This window comes from Orbicella faveolata, unplaced genomic scaffold (genome assembly GCF_042242905.1).
Source record: "Orbicella faveolata isolate gen_17 unplaced genomic scaffold, um_ofav_v1 contig_47, whole genome shotgun sequence".
Classification (NCBI taxonomy): Eukaryota; Metazoa; Cnidaria; class Anthozoa; order Scleractinia; family Merulinidae; genus Orbicella; species Orbicella faveolata.
Genome location: NW_028301577.1, coordinates 24057817 through 24075165, shown reverse-complemented (window position 1 = coordinate 24075165; position 17349 = coordinate 24057817). Strand labels below are relative to the sequence as shown.

Genomic DNA, 17349 nt, shown 5'->3' with positions numbered 1-17349 from the left:
TAAATCTTTATATTGCAAACACTAATCGATTGTTTGGCGCCATCACCTCAGAAATCGTCATTTTGCATCCAGGCCAAGGGGCCTGGACCCCGTCTCTTCGGCCAACTCTCTACAACTGTCTTGCTATCCTACCCACAACCTTTTTTCACCAACTCCGGGGGGTACTTCCTATAATGGCTTATGCAGGGAGGCTCCGCCCGAAAGGGGTGCCTTTTCCAAGCTTCAGGTAAGTAAAACGACAGGTACATGAATGGGCAGGGTAATCTGTTATTTAGGTGTTTAAAGGTGACTTAAAATTATAATACTTCTAACAGAAGCACCTTACGGCTGTGTCATCTAATTTATTAAGCTTTACACCATAAACCTCTTTTCAAGGGTTTAGAAACGAGATGTAATGTAGTAGCTTTGCTATTAAATGGTAGACAAAAGGGTAAGGGTTTGAACATTGGGGCGCAGCCTCCCCGTATAAAACTTTGTCGATTACCTTCCCCCCCCCCCACCCCCTACCGGGCACCGGCCCTTCACCTTGTATGCAAGACTGAATCAGTCACTGATAGCAATGTCGCTGATCGTGCAACAACAAAATCACGTCTGGATTAATGGGCAGAAATAAATCTCTGCAAAAAATATCAATCTAAACAGTATTCCCTTGTGATAACTTGTGGTACATGGTTGTGTTACAATTTTAACCTTGGTTCAGTTTCAATTTTTTCTTTGTTTTATACTCACCAAAACAAAGAAAAAGTTAATGTTGAACCAAGGATAAAATTGAACCACAACATAGCCAAAACTATTTCGCGAAACAAAGCGATTTTTCTTGTCGTTATTTCTTTGTTCCTGTAATTAAATCTCTTAGCTTACATTAATTGAAAATGAAGTTATTGCACACGAGCAAATGCTGGCTGGTTTCTGTGGAAACTACTTTTTCCATCTCAAGAAATTGAAAATGTCCTAGAGCTTGAAATTTTATGCCCCACATTAAGGCTGATTGTTTAGTCTTAACCCGACTGCTTATACTCTTGGCCATAACAGAATCAGCTGGCCACGTCATAATGGCTCCCGCTTCAGACCCTTTTTAGTCGATACCTCTTACTAACCGAGTTCGAGGGCCGTACTGTAAGTTACGGACCGAGTTTTTCCCCCATCGATTTATGGCCCAAGCGCGAAGCGCGCGGGCCATAATTCGAAGGGGGAAACGAGGATCCGTAACTTACAGTACGGACCGAGAAAACGAGGTTAGTAACATATTTATTATATCTCTATTGTGTGTCTGACGGGATCGGGAACGATTTCTATTCACGCGGAACGGCTTCAAATTTCTGACGCACCTCGAAAGCAAAACGAGTCAATTTGAAATCAGTGTTAAGTGACTCTTAAGTCGTTAGCAGGTTTCAATTCACAATTTCAGAAGTAAAAGAAAGTTTTAAACTCTTACTTGCTAAAGAGGTTAAGAACACATGGCGATAAATCAAACATTTTGACAACAAAAATAGCTTTAAATTTTAGCGGGCCGTACAGTAGAATACGGCCCGCTAAATTGACCAATCATAGCGCGCATACTAACTGAGAGATATAACAAAATTTAAACTCAACTATGATTATTCCAGTAAAGTAACAGTGACAGAAGTGTTTGCAATTATCAATGAACAATGTAAAATAGCACAAACAGTCCAAAAGCTGTCGTGTCTGCTTGTCAAGAAACACCATCTTCAGTGCTGGGTCACTGAATTTTGGCGGAAAATCGGAAACCCTGATGGTTTCGGACAGTAAATTCAATAGTGCTGAGGAGGAGGCCATTTTTACCTATCCAAGGCTCCTGATCCTGCTTTGTGCACCACCGTTTCTGAAGGAAAGTCTAGGTCTTCGTCGTCTTTGCACCACCCACTGTCGCAACGCACTCTGGTCTTCCTGTACAAAACCCAGGCTTTTACAGCAAACGGGCCATAAGCCATGATTTGAATGAGTACCCTCAAGGCGGCTTTGTGGCGTTCCTGGATATCATCGTTTTCAGTGGCTGAACTGAAGGCCGCCATGATGGACAGGTTCCATAAGAGGAGAGCGTCTGACCTGTTCGCCAAGACGTAATTACATGCCTCGCCATCTTTGCCTTCCTCAGATCTTTTGTAGGGTCTCACGTAGGAAAAGATTAACAGGATCGTAATGCAGGTGACCTCCAAAAGCGACCGATTTACGGGACCAGATGGAACATACGTGGCTATCAGCAGCACGACCAGGCGACAAATGAAGTAAAAAGCTGCAAACCATCGATGTTGGTCCTTGAAGCAGCTCTGAAGCACGTCAAAGATTGGTTTGAAGCGGTTTAGGTTTAACACTGGCTTAAGGCACCGCGTGAAGAAAGGTCGGAACATCAGAATCAACGGAAATGGAACCACGAAGAAAACAAGGAATAAGACAGCAATACTTCCATAGACAGCATGCTTGCCTCTAAAGAAGTCCGTGTGCCCACTGACGTATAGCACTGTCTTGTCACCAATAACTGTAGGGTGCAGAATCTCTAGGCATGCTGAAGTGATGCCTGTGTAACAGAGGACAATGATGGTGCAGATGGCGCGGAAGGGTGCCTTCACTCGCCGACTGAAGCACCAATTTGGGTACTTGCCCACTAACTTGGCCAGAGCGACAACCGCAAACAAAACGAAAGCAGGCGTTAAAAGCTGAATGAAAAGCTTATCTGCGTAATCCAAATGAGACGAAAAGCAAAAGTGAGTTCCAATCCACAGGCGGAAATTGACCAAATTGAGGATAAAGAACATAAAATAGTCTCTGAACATGAATTGTTCTCCGACGACTTGCCACATCACTTGGTAGAAGTACAAACAACCATTCAGCCACCCTGTGAATGCGTCAACGTCAAAAACCATTGCTAGACTTATCACTCCAAATATTACGACCAGGTATATTGGTATCATAAGAAGATAGCCATACTTTCCACACTCAAAGCAGCTACGGTGACCAAACACCACGCTGAAACCCGTCCGGCATTTCCCACACAAAATACTCCCCGGCTCTCTGTTACCTGCACACATTTCTGCAACGATAAAGACACATTCATCCTCAGCAAGTAACAAAGCATGACCCTGAGGGCAGTTGCAGAGGCCATGTGGACAACGATAAGAAGTAAAGTTCCCATCCACCATTCCAGCCCAGAAACCACGTTTAAGATAAACGGTCTTTCCACTTTTGTCGCATCTTGAGACACCCTCAGATTGCTCGTGGCACACGCAACTTCCATCCTTGAGATAGAATCCAGGATTACAACGTTTCAAAGATGTCACTTGAATGTTCCTCTGCAGAATTTGTCTTCCGATATGCCGAAGAACCACTGTGAATTCGCCTCCAACGTCGCCTCCCAGTTTGAGGCGAGAGATGTTTCCATCAGCTACAAAGAGCGACGAAGATGTTTGTAAATGTACAGAAGTAGAATCTTCTCCTTTCGTAGAATTCATCACTGAGACTTCTATAATTCCACGAACAGGATTGTTCTTCTCGTCGCGTAGCTGAACAACTGGGTTAAAAACTTCACTTGGGGAGACATTCCAGTCACCCCTCCTGTAGACGATATCCACAGGATTCGTGACGACTTCTCGTTTATCAGTTTGATTTAAACGTCGCGACGACTTCTCCGACGTGCGGATGTATTCAATAAACTTCCAGTCCAATACGGAGTTGTTTAGTCGTGTCTCCCCAGGCTTACGGCATTTTTTAAGACTTGTAACAAAAACAGAGTGTCCCGAGGAATTGTCGAGTGCTTGGTTATCTTGAAAAATTACTCGCGTGTCCCAGTCATCGAAGTTACTCCAGCTATCCTCGTAACCAAGGAAGCAAGCATTTGGGTTATCTCCAGATACACCATAGCTAATCTGCGGAGACCCAGGGGTCTGGATGAACATAGCTCCCCCTTTATCTGAACATGAGTTCTGCTTGAAAAAGAGTCTCGATTTCTTCATCAGTATAATCCGTGAATTTCCGTACATTGCCACTGCTCCTCCTCGAAATCCTCTGTTGCCAACAAATTCAACGTTGCCGTGAAGTTCTAGTGTTCCACCATCTAAGACAAGTGCGGTAAAATTGTTGTTCCTGATGGTTGTGTTTCCTCGAAAAGTGATCGATACATCCACGCTGTAGATCGCCCCTTCTCCGATGAGAACATTTCTTTCATGAATTTCGACTTGGTTGTTTTCCACTTGACTATGGTTAAAATCGACATGAAACGAAATTTCGGGGCCGATGTGATCTCTATTTTGATTAAACAGGAACGCAGCTATGGCCGATCCAACAGTTCCCTTGTTTCCCCTCCACTGACACGATTGGAAAGAGAAAATACTTTCGCTGTTGAACTTGTGTTTGCATTTGCAAAAAATAGAGGTGCCATAGACAGAGACACCCCCTCCCCACTGGCCCCAGTTATCTCGAAACACCGAGTTCACGAAACGAACTTTGTTCAGTGGAACAGAGACACCTGGTGTTAGCATGTTCCCTACACGAGCTCCTCCACCAGCCGAGCGTCCAACGTTACCATCAAATACACTGTTTTCGACCAGGAGGACGTTTCTGCTACTCGCATCAGCAAACTCGACCATCAGGCCCCCTCCCCACGGTGCTTTGTTTGCCAAAAACGTACAGTTTTGAATGAGCACTGAGGAATTGCTAGCATAACCCACCATGGATATTCCCAAACCACCTCCTTGGCCGCTGAACGGATTCTCAAACCTTTCTTGGAAATAGTCCGGGGAAACCGACGCTCTGGTAACTTCGTTTCTGAGAAAGCTGCAGTTCGTGAAGGTGTAACGGTTGCCATGGATATAAGTGTCATGCTCGGCTGACGTCACATTCGTGAAGCTTGGACGATGCCGAGTGAAGTTGTTTAATTTCAGGAAAATACCTCCACCGGAAGTGATATAATGGAACCCGTTCTGTTCTTTTTCTGGCCTATGGGTAGATTGAATAGGATAGGCGTCCGAACCTGCTGTGTTGTTCTCAAAAATACAGTCCGTCACTTCTAACACGCCTCCGATTTCGTAGAAATTTGCCGCGTGACCTACCGAACCTGATATCTGGACGCTTCGCATCCAAATATTTCTGCAATAGTCAAAATGAATGGCTGTCTTGAATTTGGAAAGAGGAGACGAAATAGCAGCCTCTTGCCATCCTCCGCAGTTCAACAGTTTGAGACCTTGAAGAGTTATGTTTTCACTGAGGAAGAAGGCGAGGCTTCCATTGGGTTCGCAAGTTATTTCGACGTCGACATTCGAGGCAGATTCGCCGTATCCTCCAAATATGCTGAAATGTTTCACTTTCTCAAAAGTAAGACTTTTACGAAGATTGTACTCTCCTTTGTCAAGTCGCAAAACCGTCGAATTAAACCCTGAAGGCAAAAGCAATTCATAAACATACTCTAACGTTTGACACGGATCATTTCGTTCCCCACACGATCGCGTGTCGTTACCTTTCGGGGAGATGAACATTTCAGATTTCCGTGAACTCGCTGTGCTCGCAGAAAAGACCAGGCAGAGGAGAAGAGTAAATATATGCTCCATTATGCAGCTGATTATACAGGAATGGCTTGACCTCAGACGACTCTTTGTATGAAGTTAAACCCAGGTAAATCGATCGGAGATATTAGATTACGAGATGACGTAAAAGTATTATGGATTTCCTCCCTTTCTTAGAAATAGCCACCTCCTTACAATTTATCGATGAGCAAATGTTTAGGGAAAAACTTCCTCGAAAGGCCGGATAGAAAGTTTATTGGGGTATCTTGTTATTATTTATTTTAGCAGTTATCCGACTTATGTTAATTCTGAGAATTTGGTAGCACGTCAAGGCAAGTCTTCGGCTGTTTGCAAGGTTGTTTACCATTTACCCTCAGAATCCGGAAATTTCGGATGGAATGTAAATGGAAAGATTAATTTTGTCTTCCCCAACGGAAATTTTCTCGGGAAAATGGGATTTCTTGAAAGGTAGACCTAAATTCCCAAGCGGATTTCCAAATGGAAAATGTGCGTTTCATTAGCTAGTTTTTACTAGTTGCTCTTCTTTATTGTTATCTTCCAGGAAAAAGTCGTGGAAACGGAACGAGCGCATTTCCATTCCATCTTCTCTTAAATTTCTGATTTTCTTGACTTGATTTTCTTCCTGTTTTTTTACCTCAATTTCCTGTCTTCTGGGGTCTGGTTTCCAAGTTTACATTGTTTTCTCAGACGTCTTGTCACGTTAGCTCTCCTGTACTTCTGAGTACTTTGCCAAGCAGTGGCCCAAAATAGAACACGGGATCACTCTCGATAACATGAGCTCTTCTTTTCTTTCAGCATGAATACTACAGAGAATATGAATGTATCAAAGAGCCGGCGATTTGCAGTGAAATTTTAGTTTCAAGGTAAGTCGAATAAATAAAATTACAGATTCAAACAAAGGGCACGAGCTAAGGGACCGTTCATTTCTGGTCCCAGTGGAGGGAAGGAGGTAAACGTTCTGGACACGTGCAATTTTTGGAAGGGGGGTCTTTTTTCCGCTTCATCGACATTTCGTACTGACCTTTTCCGTCTGATAGGGTAAAATGAGCCAGAAAAGAGTGAGAAACAGGGCGCATCATATTTATAAACTCTCAGTAAAAAGCAAGTGGCCCGTCAAAGTTCAAGGCTGGTTAAATGATCTTTTCCACGCTTCGCTAATTTCAAATAAGGAACACTGTCATGCAATCTCGTTTCCGGACTGCTGGTCAATAGACAACAACGGGATCGAAGAGTCAGTGGGTACGAAGAATGGTCGTTATGGCACGATGCTCACTCTTATGAACAAGGCATAGGGTATTAATTTTATAAATTTATGAAACTTACTACAGTAAACACCCGCGTATAAGAACCTAGAATTTTTGGGTTCAGGCTGAATGGGTTCTTATATTTTGGGGTAGTTTTTCCGAACTCAGGCTGATTAGGTTCTTAGTAGGTTCTTATTTGTAGGAGTTGTCATAGTGATACCATTCAGAGAGCTACTGTAGTACTAGTATGTCATAATGGTTGAACATTTGTATTTTAAACCGCAAAAATGCCAAGCCTTATTTTTTTAAACAATAATAAATTCAGTATCATAGGCTACCATATTTACAGTTGTATTTGATAATAATGTAAATTGTTAACAGCAATATAAATATATAAATAAAAACAGCAAAAATAAATAAAAACCCAATTTAGGGAATTAAAATTGAACCAATTTGAAAATAATCAAATACAATGTGAAACAAAATATTAATTTTCTTGCGTATTGAAATAAAGATGCATTGTACTGTACATTAGCTTTTGTATGAATGTAAAGTCTCAAAAGGTATTCCCAGAGTCCATGATTGCAAAGTGTCTAAGTATGTCCATGAGCAAAAGTCAGGGCACTCTACAGATTCAAGTCCCAAGGCTACACCAGTATAATTTTATACAGTATTCTATACTCTGTATTTAAAAGATTTTCAATTAAACAAATAATTTTCATGGTGTTTCTCAGAAATTTCACAATTTCTATCAATTAAAATCCAGTATTTTGGCTACAAAATAAGAGTGTTTTTTTGTATAAGAACCTACTGTTCTTTGCCAGCCTAAATAGGTTCTTATATATTTGGGTATTAAAATGCCCAATTTCAGCCTGTAGGTTCTTAAATCACTAGGTTCTTATACGCGGGTGTTTACTGTAATAAAAACACAAAAATTAAGTCACACAAGGTGAGCCATTATACAACGGATTTTTAGCCTGTGGTCAAAAGTAGAAGACCTTAACCCTACTAGCAGTGTGCCTAACTATGAAATGTGGTAATTCTTTTCTTGCAGTAAGAGGCCAACAAATAAGAAAGACGGTTTGTTTTAATCATTGGCTTAGGTACGTTGGTCCACATCTCAGAGTAGTCACAACTGGCTCTTGCCAATTCTCCCGCCTCAAAATGACAGGAAAGCGCTAGCAGCCGGGCTGACACTAAAGTCCCATCTCAAAGCGATTAGGAATGTAAAGCTAGTACTTGGACGTTGCTGTTTCACATGTTGTGATGACTATCGACTGTTTTCTCCAGCCGATGAAAGCGTCTCGGTCGGAGCAATATAGGCGGTAGTACTAACAACCTGTTTGCTTCAGGGGCGTGGCCAGGATGTTTCAAATAGATAAAGTAAATAAATATACATTTATATAGCGCCATTTTCCACTAATTGTCCATGGCGCTTTACAATACTTTAAAATTAAAATCCTAATTCTTTAAAAACCTAAAATCCTAAATCCTAAAAGTTAAAATCCTAAGAATTAAATACGCTATGTAATACAATTAGGCTACAAATAAAAAGTAAAAACTACAAATCAAATGCACGCTTAAAAAGATAAGTCTTAAGATTAGCCTTAAAAACTGCCTCTGATGATGAAAGTCTGATCTGGAGGGGTAGTTTATTCCAGAGCCTTGGTGCCGCCACGGAAAAAGCCCTTTCACCATACGTTTTAAGATTTGCTCTAGGTTCATCAAGCAACCTGTTGTTTGAAGATCTTAGTGTCCGACCAGAAATGTTAAATCGCAGTAGGTCTCTAATGTAATCAGGGGCCAGTCCATTCAAGGAGGATCACACTGTATCAAAGTGAGGGTACTCGCCAGATTGTCATGTTACTCTGTTACAACAAGGCTATTCAACGTTCCTACTTTGACTATAAATTAGATTAGCAGTCTTGCTTAAAGAGACCCTGCGATCAGAGCTTGGGTTAGGAAAACTGCAGTCAGCCAGAATTGGCAAGGAGCATATCAGAAGTAGATCCACTCGGTGAAGGTCTGGGCCTCGATTCCCTTAATCTTCGTCTTCCTCCCTTCTTACAGCAATTGAGTTTCTTTGGAAGGATTTGTCGAGGTTTTCTGAGAGAGAGAAAAAAATTCAAGTATTGTAAAACGGAAAATACACAAATAAGAATAAATGGGCAGTGTTAATCGAATCATACTCATAATAATGAACAAATGTTCCCAAAAGCTTAATCAAAGAATTATGAACACAAAACGTACAAAAAAAGCGTCTCTGTAGGGGGACCCGGGAGAGTAGCACTGACGAAACTGAGGCACTGAGGATTGTAGAACTTTCTACCATCTAAGCCTTAATATCATGCGACTGTCTCCAGGGTGACACTTTATGAACAAGCAGTTGAAATTAATCTCGATAGCACCCACCTCCCCCTCTCATCACGATTAAGACCCTGTGGTGATGGTTACGTTCTAGTTACCTGGCGTTCAGCTCAGCGGATATTTGTTCCAGTGTTCTGTTTTTCGTCTCAGGGACGTATTTATAAATGAAAAGTACAGCTACAATGCATATCACTGCGTAGAAAATAAAGGTGGACGAAGTTCCAATGCTGCCTGCAAAAAAATAGAAGCGTTCGTCTAAAACGATTTCAGTGATGTCGTGATTTGCGAATATTTGATTTTGCATTAACTGATCAGAGGCTTCAAGACGATCTCGTTCCTGAGGTTATCGTTCGCCAGTAGGGGTGAGGGGTCGGGGAACGAAATTGACCGAAACGACCACTGTACTTACTGAGCATGTCCAGAAATGTGAGAGAGACCAGCAGGTTGGTTCCCCAGTTGAGCACAGTGACAATGGAGAATGCCCGGCCTGTGATACCAGCTGGAAATATTTCACTTAACAACAACCAAGATACTGTCGAGGAAAACTCGGTTAGTAATGAGTTACCTTTTGCCTTTGTTTCAAAATGAGACCTTGTGCACAACTTTTCAGATAAAAATGACTTGATTTGCACGAAAATGAAGGCGCTGGTAAAAATGTAACTGTAAATTTAAATCTTATCTATAGTGGCCAGGCACTTAGCTATACAAGCACTAAGCTTAGTTAGTTTACAGGCATGGCAATGAAACAAAGGAAACAAATATTTCAAATAAACGTAACGTAGTGAAAAATCCCAACTGACAGGAGGCAGACCAGTTCGCTATTTACAAAACGTGACCGAGGATTTGAACTCGGGACTACCGAGTAACAAAACCCGCTACTGGCAAGGTGGAGGCCTTGACCTCCAGATTTCAACGCCAGCGCCCTAAACCACTCGGCCACGCTGCCTCCGTTTGAGTGAAACACATTTGAACAAGAATGCTTTCAGACAGCCTCGTGAAACTCTTCAATGGCCTGCTAATGATATTTAGGGTATAAACAAGGTAATAGGAACACTAGCCTGTCACAAGATCAACAATACCAGTAAGACTTATACTTTCCACCGAATCAGTGAACCGACACACAAAACGTCCACACTTCAAATTCACCACTGCAATAATCAATTTATGGATTTACTAAAATAAGTACAGTTAGACACAAAAATTAGATAATGCTAATTACGAAAAACGTCCGGCAAACTTAAAATACAAATATAAGCACGAACTGGTGAAACTAGAGAATTATATAGAAGTGTAACCAAATAGGTTATAACCTTCCTAACTTCTATCTGATAAGTTAACGCAAGTTTTTCAAGCTACGAGAAAAGGTGCTCAACGCGGTGGTGTGATGTGTGGATACCAACCGGAAAAGGTTCTTAGTCCCCCACCGACTGACTTACCTGGTCCAAAACTGAACGAGTAGGCCCCAACAAACAGAGCAAGAGCGCAGAGAGTGAAATAACGCAGACCTTTGTTAGCTGTGATCGTTGTTGATTCCGTCTGGTTTAACGATACTGTAGAGTTTACTGTAGGCAAAGTGCGCGAAATATACGTTGAATTCATAATTGAGCGCGTTGGAGCTGTGGTAGTGAGGATATGCGGTAAACTGGGACTTGAAGGTGAATTTGAAGATTGGAGTGGTGTGGTCATATTAAAGTGGCACTCTCTTGTTGGATGTCCAAGCGATATATAGTGAGCAATGGTTCCTAATACTAGTATACTGACAGCCATTATGGATACTCCAATGAGGAGAAACCGGCGGCGACCTGGGAACAAAAAAAACTGTCTCGGTGTTTGCTGTGCAGGAAATTTCTCAAAGGAATTACATTTTGCAACACTGAAGTCTCGTAAATTTTAATGGAATCCAAGCTATGAACTCTCCTTTCCACTAATCAGTTTTCTCCAGACAATTGTTTCAGTATTTCGTTATATATTTTCATTGTTTTCGAGTTAATTTGCATCCCCCGCTGTTCCGCTCTCCCCCCCCCCCCCTGTTCGGGAATCCCCCTGTTCCAGAGTCCCCCTGTAAAAGTATCTAACATTGAAACGCCCTCGTTAGGCGGAGAGTCAAAGTCTGAACTGCATTGTAATCTGTAACTCATTCATATTACAAAGACAATAAAAATGTTTACCTCCTCTGTCCACAAAACTGAGGGATATTACTGTGGCAACAAGCTGGTGAAAGAGAGGATAAAGACAAAAATCAGAACACTTAGAAGATTAATTTCAGTTGAGTAGCAAGAGACCCAGTTCAAGCCTAATACTGCAGGCTCAAAGCATACCTTAGCGATGCCAATTCCCAAACTGGCTAAGGTGGCGTTTTCTCCGCTCTGAAAACCAAGCGCTTGGAAGATCGTTGATGCGTAATAAACCACAGTTGGCTGACCCGAGAACTAGAAACCAGACAAACATCAGTATTACAAACGTGATACAAATGTTACCTTTTCTCATCGTTTACTGCTGTAAAGCAACTTCACAAGTAGTGTATGAAAAGGTTCAAATAACGAGCGTGCTAGACTGCGAAGAGTCTCTCTTTTGCTCGGAAATCCGTGGGGAAGGACGCAAAACAGCCCATGGATTTTCGAACAAAAGAAAGACTGCTCGCAGTCTACGGGCGTGCTTGCTCACAAAATCGGTTCCTTTATGTATTAATTCTTGTCTCCTCCAAAACTGAGAAGCCTGGTCTTGGATTAAAGACAACAGGTAACTTCCTGAACTTAGCCGTTTATACCTGTCAATTAAGTTTTATAACTTTTTTTAACAAAAAGGCTTGAAATTTGCCTTAGATACTTCGAGAGAATTTTGGCAAGCCATTTTTTCTGTTGTTAGTTTGTTTCATTGTTTGTTTTGAGGTAAGAAGTTTTAAAGTTCAAAACACGTCATACTTGTTGAAAAAAGACGACTCCACCACCGACGAACATTCTGCTTCTCATGTTATCTATGCTACTGAGCAAGTCAGTGAACTTGTAACGCTGTGAAAAAAAAAAACATTAAAAACAGGACAGTTTCACAGCTGTAGCATGTTATTTGCAACAAGGCTGGGAGAAAAGTATTGCTAATGGTAAATACCCAACGTTCAATAACGTAACAATCTTTCCAAGTGTAATTATTGGTGAAAGCAATTTATTCTGCAAATGATTTCGTGTACCAGGGTTATCAAGCATGTCAACAACGCATGCACAATGTGAACTGAACTGATTAACGCACGTTTTTCACGTAGAACGCACTGAAACGCCTGTAATGGAGATTGAGCCTCTCTAGAGCTTCTTATTCTTCTTTTATCAAAAATAGCCACAAAATATGTATCATTACTGTAAATGACTCTCGTTAAAACAAGAGTTTTGGTGGTAAGTTAACACACATACATATTCCACTCTAAGGCCAGATTTGATTCTTGTAAGTTCCTCATATGGGTCACCTGACCATTGTAGCTTCTTAATCATTCTGCAAGCCTAAATATTTATACAAAACAGAACAGTGTGTTAACAGAAAATTGTGGTGGGTAAAATATATTTGATGTGAAGAAAACGAAAGGAAAAGCTTCAGCACAAGACAACAACAAACAGCCACTGCACCTCAAGTACACATTTAGCTGGCACTATATCTAGAGACGAAGCCACATCAGCCTTAGGTGGTTTTCATGCAGGTCCTCCATACTGATCAAATTGGAATTTGGAAATGTAGGTTTTTCAGGAACGAGCAAAATCGGAGTATCGGGAGAAAAACCCTCGGAGCAAGGTGAGAACCAACAACAACCTAAACGCAGGCCAGAATCAAAGCTGGGTCACACTGGTGGAAGGCGAGTGTTCTCACCACTGCACCAACCCTGCTTCCTGGGCAATGTGAAAAGGAAGCAGTTGTTCAGTGGGTTTGAGACAACATCATCACTGTATGACAGTACCTTGTCATCTTGTCCATTTACTATGAGCCATCTGGGACTTTGTGGCAGAAAGAACATGCCAACGCCTTGAATGAAAGCCGGGATTGCTGACAGCCCAAACATGTAGCGCCTTCAACAAACAAGATAGCAATAAATTACACTTCAGAATGAGCACTTAAACAATTTACTCTGCCATTCACAAATATCCATCCTAGATGCAGATGAGGCTCTATTACAGGCACACCCTGAATGAACGACACCTCCTATACATGTACCTCCCATCTCCAGTCATGTAAAAACCTTGTAATCATATTTGCCCTCTAATGCTGAACAAAAGGAATATGGGAGATTCTTTATTGAACTCACCAACCATTTGATAAATCAATGAAGAGAACATTAACTGAGTAAGCCAACAAAAGACCAACACAGATGCCAACTTCATTGAGTGACACCAGCAAGCCACGCCTTTTCTGTAAAGAATGGTAAATTTTTGATTAACACAATTTTACTTACACCATCTAAGTACACTGCTTCAGGTACACATGTGTGGCAACGTACAGAATAGAGAAAAGAAATTTGAATGGATTATTCTATCTATGTGCCGGCATATCATCATAATATTCCAAATTAAAACAAAGTTATGGCAATTAGTAAAAGTTTTTGTTCACTCCAGACTTAAGATCCCAAGTATTCATCAAGTACTGTACAAATCCTATCATAAGAATTTAAATTAAGGCAGGAAATCTAGTATATATCACAATTTCTGTTTTAATATTTGACATCCTCACACTTTGATACTTAAATTAAGTTTTTCATTTTCATTTCAGATCAACTTCAAGTCATCTGCATGCTTTCAAACTCCTCCATCGTGTAACTAGAGTTAGTGTATCACTTAACCAATATCAGCCACTGGACTGCAACTTACTGCTGGAGCTATCTCAGAGATGTAAATGCACTCCGCAATGGCAGACAAGGACACCCCAAATCCAACAATGAAACGGCCAACAATCTGCAAAGAATTTAATTATGTGTTGACTGACAACCTTTTTTTTTTAATCTTCAACCACACTTAGTAAAACTAGCAATGAAGTTATTTGAAGACAACAGATTTCAATCAACAGAAAATCAGAATGAAAACCTAATGTGAAGTTAAGGTACACACCAGTACTGCAAATGATGGTGCCAATGCCAACATTATGGCTCCAACGAGGAACACTACAGAATTGATGACAATTGCTAGACGTCTCCCAATAAAATCTACAATAAATCCTAGAGGAACAAACAATAAGTAAAATCATGAGAAAGGTGCAGACAAACTACAAGAATCAAAGAAACACTGCTTGAGACTATGGAGTATCAATGGTTTAACTGAGCTTGCAGAGTGCTCACCTCCAGTGAGTGAAGCCAGCACAGCTCCCATCAGCATGGAGCTAACAACCATTTCTTGATTAGTGCAGTCCAGCTGGAATTCAGCCCTCAGCTGAAGAATGGCACCTGATACAATACCTGGAAAATACTAGCAAAATTATGAATTTTATCATAGAAAATTAAGTAACACTTGTATCTATAGATAACATTTGAACTTTACACAACTCACCACAAGGGTTGCATAATTTGCAACTAAATTATGTGCTCTAGAGCTGTACAGAAACATTTTCACAAAAGTTTACTTGAGTGTTTTTTAGCCAAATGAGAAATGGATTCAAACATCACATATAAACGTACATTAAAATCATTCAGATACGCAGGAAACACATAGAAGTGCAAATCAAGAAACAAATTGAATTGACCCCAGCAGGCAAGAATAAGAGAAAATAAACAGCTAAATATTGATAGACAATAGCAGGTCTGAGTTGTTAGTGTTTGTCAGTGCAGGGTTAAACTTCATTTAAACAAAATAATATTTGAAATCAGAGTTTAAATCCCAGTTTAGACCATGACATTCTTTACTGTAGCCTTAACTCCATATGTTTAAAATGAGTTTAACTGACCTATGTGGAGTTGCAGTGGCCCCCGTGGTTAGTTTTCTGGCCTCCGGATCGAGCAGTCCAGATTCAAGCCCTGGGCGGGAACACTGTGTTGTGTTCTTGGGCAAGACACTTTACTCTCACAGTGCCTCTCTCCACCCAGGTGTATAAATGGGTACCAGAGAAATCTACTGCTGAGGGGTAACCCTGCGATGGACTAGCACCCGTGGGAGAGTAGAAATACTCCTAGTCGCTTCATGCTACTGAAACTGGAGATAAGCGCTAGCCTGATGGGCCACTTGGCTTGAATGCAGACTTTACCTAACTCACCTATGTCATAACCAAACAGTATTCCTCCCAGTGCTGCCATGCATGCAGCCAGTGTTAGGTACAACAGTGGGTTCTGTGGACAGCAGGAGCTGCCAACAAGAAAAAAAAACCCTAGGTGAATTTAATGTTGTTCACCTTTTGTATCCTAGCTGCTAAATATTATAACATAGTTACTGACTGTAATTTTTATTGATCACTGCTCTTAAAACTGGTTTACATTTTCCTTCCTATTAACAAGGCACTATTTTATGAGTTACAGGTGCATGAAACATTGTGGGTGACACGATGGCGTTGTGGTTAGCCTCACATTAAAATAGTTATAAATACTGTAAGTAAAAAGGCAAAATAAACAGAATGAATTAATGAATGAATGTTGGACTGGGCTTCAGAGCAAGAGGATCACGGGATAACCTGCATCATACTAGTATCACATCCAGCTGAGCCACTCAGTTCTAGGAAAGTTTTGGATTTGAGCATAAGAGAAACTTAAACATGTCTTCCATGAATCCTTCTGTTCTTTTCTTTTTGAGACAACTGGAAAGCAAAGCTGATGTTAATCAATACCTCTCAACAAACTGAGGTTGAATCAGCTGTAGTTGCTCCACCATACCATTGATCAGAGGATCAGATGATTCAGGCTCAAGGAGGTTTGCTGTTGAAAACAAAAAATTATTGAAAATAAGCCCCTGATGACCGACTCCAAGGGAAACACAGGGATTATTTCCCAAGACCCTTAATGTTCTCCAAGGTAGCATTAAAAGGAACATTTAGAGTCAAGGGGAAATAAAACCCAGCATTTCATGTTATCTGAGTGGTCTTCAGATCAGTGTTGTCAATTCACTAGGGCCCCCAGAATAATATTGCACTCTTTTCGCAGCTTATGACATTTGAAGACTGCACACTGCAAATGTCACACACTGCTCTTTTACTCCCATACTGCCACTGTCATCCAGGTAACTAAATGGGTGCCAGCAAAATTATCTAATGAGTGAAAGGGACCCATCAGGATAGGGGAGCGGTGGAAATACTCTCCATCACTTAATGTTACGAAAACGAGATCGGATCCAGTGGCATATTGGTCTCTGGGTGCAATGCAAACAGTTGTACACCACTGTCGACGAGTCTTGAGTAACGCTCCGTTTTAAAGTTGAAAAGTCTCCAGAGCAATGCAGAGCACTGGACTCAAGATTTGCCTGGTCCACTATGAACAATCATAGCACTTGACGTATGTCAAAGTCTTAAATTCATGGGCACATTTGTCATCTAAACACCTCATCTACATCAATGGGCCTTCATCTCTGTGCTAAGACCATTAATATCAGACGTAAGCTTACTTGTATCTCTTCCACCGACGTAAAAATCTCCTGCATCGTCAATCGAAGGTTCCATCGCTTCTTTTGATATGGGGCCGGTGAGAAATCTACGTCATCTCCACATTAAGTCGGATCTTTGACTGAATTTCAGTGAGTTCATTTCAAATACTTAAGTCGCTTCTCGTTACTTCGGCAGATAACCTCATTACTTCGCATTTCCGCCATGGCACGGTTGCCCAGTCCTTTCCTCCTCTAGCCTCATTCTCAAGACAATAATCAGACAAAAGGCGCGGGAAACAGTGACAGTGATCAGCTGAGAGACAGCAAGCCACAAGCCTCTCGGATCTAAACAGGTAAGAGCAACGTGGGAAATGTTGACATTTGCTTAAGTTTTTCCTCTTTTACTGCTGTAATATCTCCCTTAAGCTTTCAAGATTGAACCTGCTCACATCTAAATCCTGGAATATCAGGACGGGGCCCAAATTTTCTGTTCTGGTTCAAGAATGTCGATATAATTGAATTTCTATATATAAAACACTTCGGCTCATGCAGTCTAGTCAAAGTTACGATGTCACAAGCAACTAACATGGCCAACAGCTTCCCAAATTTTGTCATAATTCGTGGGTGCTTATTATTTACAAATTGAACAAATAGAACTTTAAAAACCTTCTTCGCCGC

General features: G+C 41.1%; 2 protein-coding genes across 2 annotated transcripts; both read right to left on the bottom strand.

Moving 5' to 3' along the window:
• Positions 1 to 811: 811 nt before the first annotated feature.
• LOC110061144 (uncharacterized) lies at positions 812 to 5558 on the bottom strand. Its single transcript, XM_020767982.2, has one exon. The coding sequence runs from the start codon at positions 5556 to 5558 to the stop codon at positions 1800 to 1802; it is 3759 nt and encodes a 1252-aa protein (XP_020623641.2). The 3' UTR covers positions 812 to 1799.
• Positions 5559 to 7847: 2289 nt separating this feature from the next.
• LOC110061160 (solute carrier family 2, facilitated glucose transporter member 12-like) lies at positions 7848 to 16832 on the bottom strand. The gene is made up of 16 exons (XM_089278989.1): positions 16693 to 16832; positions 15923 to 16010; positions 15359 to 15447; positions 14451 to 14567; positions 14224 to 14330; positions 13987 to 14070; positions 13428 to 13531; positions 13083 to 13191; positions 12547 to 12633; positions 12067 to 12153; positions 11464 to 11574; positions 11314 to 11356; positions 10582 to 10947; positions 9555 to 9677; positions 9244 to 9376; positions 7848 to 8884 (listed from the first exon to the last, which is right to left on the bottom strand). Exons 1-16 carry the CDS (start codon positions 16745 to 16747, stop codon positions 8752 to 8754), a joined length of 1836 nt encoding a protein of 611 aa, XP_089135115.1. The 5' UTR covers positions 16748 to 16832; the 3' UTR covers positions 7848 to 8751.
• Between the last annotated feature and the right edge of the window lie 517 nt (positions 16833 to 17349).

Coding starts and splice junctions, on each gene's coding strand:
- LOC110061144 (XM_020767982.2), bottom strand. CDS start 5,558: ATGGAGCATATATTTACTCTTCTCCTCTGCCTGGTCTTTTCTGCGAGC.
- LOC110061160 (XM_089278989.1), bottom strand. CDS start 16,747: ATGGAACCTTCGATTGACGATGCAGGAGATTTTTACGTCGGTGGAAGA. Junction 14,331..14,450: donor GCTGGCTTCACTCACTGGAG/GTGAGCACTCTG, acceptor TTGTTCCTCTAG/GATTTATTGTAGATTTTATT. Junction 10,948..11,313: donor CAGTTTTGTGGACAGAGGAG/GTAAACATTTTT, acceptor TTTTGTTCCCAG/GTCGCCGCCGGTTTCTCCTC.